We start from the raw sequence: 5669 nt of genomic DNA, 5'->3' as shown, positions 1-5669 counted from the left end.
TTTTTATACATGGGCGTCAATTGGATTGACAACACCCGGTGCACTAGTCAATCCAATTGACGTCACCTCTTTAAATTAGAGAGGAGACGCCAATTTATCTGATACCACCTCTTCAAAATGGGATAGTTTGAAAATTAATCTAAAAAATGGATTTTTTTTAGAATTATTTGAAAAAATAAATTAATTGAGTAAAAATTTCGTTAGTTTACCTTAGACAAGTTCGCTTGGACTTATGGAGAGACCAAAATATTTTTCTTAAATACAAGTTAGTGCTTACTTTTATTTTGAAATTTCATGTGAGAGTGAGTGATTACTTTTCTTTAGATAGGATAAGGACAAATTAAAATAAAAAAAGAACTAGAATGCCACATGGCATACATAACCTAAAATGTGGAAGCTTTTAGATTGAAACCTCTCATCTCATCATTGTAACAGAAACATTAACAACAAGAAACTTTCGCCATTGTTTCATCAAGTGACATGTTATGTTACACAAAAAACAGACTCTCTTGTGGCAAAGTCATTGTAGAATTTTAAAAAAATAAACTTGTTTTATTTAATTTTTGGAGCCATGAAAGGAAAAGTGAAAATCTCCAAATTGAAGTTGGGAATACCTATTTTGTGTCTTTGCGCAATTTTCTTCTTTTTTGGTCTATTTGTGTCTCCTATCATATTTCAGGTACCTCTCTGATTTATTCCTTTGGTTTTTTATTGAACTTTTCTTGATCAATCTCATATTGATCATTGGCAATCATTATAGAATTTGGTTGATGAAGGACCCCACATCAGAATACTCCAAGATTCTGTAAAGAAAGAGTACTATGACCCTATCCAACATGGTAAATCTGGAGAATCCTTTGTTGAATCAATCCCATTTCAGGTTAGTTATTTCTCTTATTTTATAGAAACTATTAATCTTAATCACTTCATAATTTCAATATGACAAAAAAAATTACTATTTATGCAGATTTTGAGTTTGAATCCAAGAGTGGTTTACTTTCCAAACTTCACAAGTGCAGAAACATGTGAGCAGATAATTGAAATGGCAAAGCCAATGCTTCAACCATCAAAGCTAGCTTTGCGAGAAGGAGAAGATGAAGAGAGCATGAAAGGCACTAGAACAAGGTACTATTATTATTATTTATTATTATTATCATTATTGTTATTATTATTATTAAGTTAAATGATATTAGTGATTATTCTTTCAACTTTCTCCGAGAATATTTGAACTCATTTGGAAACAGTTCAGGCGTATTTATGGATGCATCAGAAGATAAAACTGGGATTTTGGATATTATTGAGAGGAAAATTGCTAAGGTTACAATGATTCCAAAGACCTATGGAGAAGTATATGACTCTATTTAATTTAGTTTCATAATCTTCCATCATGGTTAAGTGTTTGTTCATATATGAGATAAAATTGATAAGATAATGTTCTCTATGTTTTTGTAGGATTTCAATATATTGAGATATGAAGTTGGTCAAAAATATGATTCTCATTACGATGCTTTCGATCCAGTTGAGTATGGCCATGTTGAAAGCCAAAGGGTATATATTTTCCTCATTGTTAAAATTCATTTATCGTAAATAAGATTATGGTTTTTATGAATGTCCATATGAAACAATGCAATGGGAAAGCAAGATGCACTAATGTTCATATGAAGAAATGGAAAACAAGACTTATTCAAGAAGAAGAAGATAACAGAAAGTTGTTATTAAAACTAACTGTGAAAAACAGAAAGTGATTGGCTATTTATATTACATTATCCACACTGTAAAGATAAAAGAAAAAACCTTAAATATATTTACATGTGATATGCTATATATCAGCTGACAGTTTTCCTATTCGTAAATCATATCTCAATTGGTAAAAGTCGATATTACTAAATTGGACGTCAATACCAGAGTTTATGATCATGTGTGTGAGTTTCTGGTAGTTATGATTACTTCATCTACAAATCAAAAACATTGATTCTATGTGATCATATGTGATCATGCTTATATGTCTCAGGTTGCTTCCTTCTTGTTATACCTATCAAATGTAGAAATGGGAGGAGAAACAATGTTCCCTTATGAGGTAAATGTTTGTCATCTTTATAATCTACATTGTGAATCTTTGTATAGATACTAATTATATATTTCAACTTTTAGGATGGTTTAAATATTGATACAAATTATGATTACCAAAAATGCATTGGTTTGAAGGTGAAGCCTCAGCAAGGTGACGGACTTTTATTTTATTCGGTGTTTCCAAATGGAAAAATTGATAAGGTATTCTCTCATTTTGTAGTGCATATGAAGATATAAATTTTCATTTGAGTTAAAGAGAAGATACATGTAAAAACTTTATGGTAAAAGAGACATTGTTGTAATAGTCATGTTATTTTGTTTGTTTTTACATTGTTGGTTTCTAAATATCGTGCAGAATTCTCTTCATGGAAGTTGTCCTGTGATAAAGGGAGAAAAATGGGTTGCAACAAAGTGGATTAATGATAAACAACAACATAGGCATTACTAGTTTTCCTTTGAAGATTCTATTTTAGTAATAATCCTCTTTTTTTTTTTTTAAATGAAATATTTTATTTACAAAGAGATATAATCTTTTATATATTAATCAATGGGTAAATATGCTTCATTTTGTATATATTCATGGAGATAGTACATGATTTTTCTTGTTTCTTAATTCTTGTATTTATCTCTAGAAATGGTATGGATTTAGATGATTTTATTGGATATAGAGAGTGGCATTTTAGGGTCTAAGCAACCCAAAATATCATGAAAAAGCCATTGGACGAGTTAAGCGGGTGTGATCTTAGGTCGCTCAATTGTGGATTGGATCGTATGATCCGGACCAGTGTCTATCGTCTAACCATCTTACCAATACGTGATACATGAGGTGTTTAGGAGAAGTCGATTTTGGTCCTCTCAATAAAGGAAGAAATTGTCCCTCCATTTTAGGAAGATGAACCAATCCTCCTCCAACTCTCACGTACTCGTTGGAAAGTTAGGAGAGAATTGTTTCTCTACACTAACCCGACCAATAAGGCAATTTATAAATATCTCAACCTCTAAGGTTGGGAGGATTGATCACTAATTTCACAAATTCAGTCTATATAAAGTCTTTTGCATCCATACACGCAAACAAGTTCACCTCACTACTACAAAAAGAAAAACACACTTTATCTCGGTGGCGAAAGAGATTTTTTTCCAGTTTCACGTGCGAGATAATGAAGGGTGACATGAAAACATGTCACTTTATCCCTCGATTTTTGTTTCACCGAAGGGACAATTATAAAGGTAATTGGTTTGATCTCCAACAATAACATTTTTTTTAAAACTAGGTTTTTGTAAATAACCAAGGGAAAATGAATGTATCTACATTGATTATATATATTAACCGAGGTGTATAGCCTATTTATTTGTCATTTATAATTTGTTTTAAATTTCAATTTGACTAGTTTGTATTTTTTCACACAAAAGCTACAAATTTTGTGACATAATTAAAAGATAACTAAATATACACAGAATATCAAATTTTATTATTTACAAAACCAAATATACACATATCCAAAATGATACACCATGAAAGTCTATACATATTTGAAAACAGAATCATATAATGCTTACAAAATCCATAATGACATTTGGGATACATAAAACCTCTAACAAAAGAACATGTACATATTTGAATCTATGCATATTTGAACATATAATGACAAAACCTCTATATAATACTTACAAACCAAGAAAAACTAGTGTTCACTACTCTAAAAAGTACATACAACGACGTCACCGTTACTATGGTCTTTCGAAGGATCGTGGTGATATCTCTAAATTCAGGGGCCTATATATTTTTTTATTATTTTTTTGTTAAATGTTACTAATTTATTACCACATTAAAACAATAAAACAACTGCAGTGATATCAGTTGACGTTTCATAAGGTCGATTCTCAGTGTCTACTAATTCGTCATTTCTTTAGTATTTTATGACCATCTTTCTTTTTTATTTTAAAAAAGAAAGTTATATCACAACGATTCATTAAACTAACCGTTGTGATATATTTTTATTTTTTTAAAAAAAAATTTAATTGCGTAAAATCTGACGCTTTTTTTATTATAAAATATCATTAATGTAAATCTTATATCACCAAGGTTGTCTAAACAAACCGTTATAATATATTTTTTATTATTTTTAAAAATTTATAATGGCTTAAAATTAACGTTTTTTTTATAAAATATCATTAATGTAAATATTATATCACATATGTTGTCTAAAAACACTGTTATAATATATTTTTCATTATTTTATAAAAAATTTAATTGCTTAAAATCTGTCATTTTTTTATAAATTTTCATCATATATCACAACGGTTTTGATAAACGACTGTAGTGGTATATTTTACTCACTTTAAACAGAGCTAGCTAACTTGTCTCTTCAGTTCCATATTTTCACTTCCATCAAGAAAAAAAACCCTAAAGAAACAACGCGATTTTCAACCCTAACCTAACCAAACAACACCACTTTCAACCCTAACAAAATAAAACCAGTTTCAACTCTAACGAAACGTACAACCCCGTCTCAAAACCTGAAGAAAGAACAACATTTTCAACCAACGTCTTCCTTTCGTACCATCGAGGAAGGAGTCGACATCGTGTTTTTTGTTCTTGACGATTCTTTGGTTTAGCTGTTGAGGAGGAACTCAAAGATTTTGAAAACATTTTTTTTACTTATTCATCACGTTTCCGATACGTAAACGATTTCCCCATGCATCTATAGTGTCGTCATTTTCCATTATTGTTTATGTATTTATTGTTGTTGATGCTTTTGTTGATGATGCTATTGTTGATGATGTGTGTGTGTTGATGCCACTGTTGTTGATGATGATATTTATTGATGATGTTTATTGATGATGTTATTGTTTATGATGCTATTGTTGATGATGTTTGTTGATGCTTCTATTGTTGATGATGTTTGTGTCTTGATGCCAGTGTTGTTGTTGATGATGTTTGTTGATGATGCTATTGTTGATGATGCTATTGTTGATGATGTTATTGTTGAGGATGTTTGTTGATGATCATATTGTTGATTGTTTTATGTCTTAATAGATGGCCTCTTCTTCATCTGGTAGCGACGAAGCTACATATACAAATTAAACCAGTTTAAATGATTCTCAATTTGTAGTAGGACAATAGAAAAAAATCAAAGAGGTGCCACAATCATGGCTAAATTAACAAAAGTCCGCAACTTGGGTGTCAAACTTCCGGTCGAGTTTAGTGTTGTTTATACTATTCTTGATAGTCCTCATTCATCATTTTTTAAGAGTTATGTTGTGTTCCTTGGACGTAACAAAGTCATCATATTGTTAGATGATTGGAAAGATGTAGAAGATAAGGTGAAAATAGCATATGGACAGACGTTCAGGTATATTAATTTTAAATTTCATCAATTCGATATTACTTTATATAAACACTAATACATACTTATTGATATAAATGTATAGTTGACGTTTGAGTTTATTGATGTTTCGAAGTTGAAAAAACAGTTGATCACTTATGTTGATATGGCTTGGAGAAATTTTAAGTCACGACTCACGAGTGACTACATTACGAAGCCTAAGCCTAACACTGAACGCCCGTGGGTGAGATATCCTTTTCTTGACAAGAAGGT

The 5669-nt window shown here is 30.4% G+C and overlaps 1 protein-coding gene across 1 annotated transcript; it reads left to right on the top strand.

Moving 5' to 3' along the window:
• The first annotated feature begins 540 nt into the window (after window positions 1-540).
• On the top strand, window positions 541-2518 carry LOC127096270 (probable prolyl 4-hydroxylase 9). Its single transcript, XM_051034863.1, has 8 exons — window positions 541-679; window positions 761-880; window positions 968-1125; window positions 1245-1347; window positions 1453-1548; window positions 2012-2077; window positions 2152-2271; window positions 2426-2518. The coding sequence occupies exons 1-8, from the start codon at window positions 572-574 to the stop codon at window positions 2516-2518; spliced, it is 864 nt and encodes a 287-aa protein (XP_050890820.1). The 5' UTR covers window positions 541-571.
• Window positions 2519-5669: the final 3151 nt, after the last annotated feature.

The sequence above is a fragment of the Lathyrus oleraceus genome, chromosome 6, assembly GCF_024323335.1.
Source record: "Lathyrus oleraceus cultivar Zhongwan6 chromosome 6, CAAS_Psat_ZW6_1.0, whole genome shotgun sequence".
Taxonomy (NCBI): Eukaryota; Viridiplantae; Streptophyta; class Magnoliopsida; order Fabales; family Fabaceae; genus Lathyrus; species Lathyrus oleraceus.
This window is presented reverse-complemented; position numbering and strand designations above follow the sequence as displayed.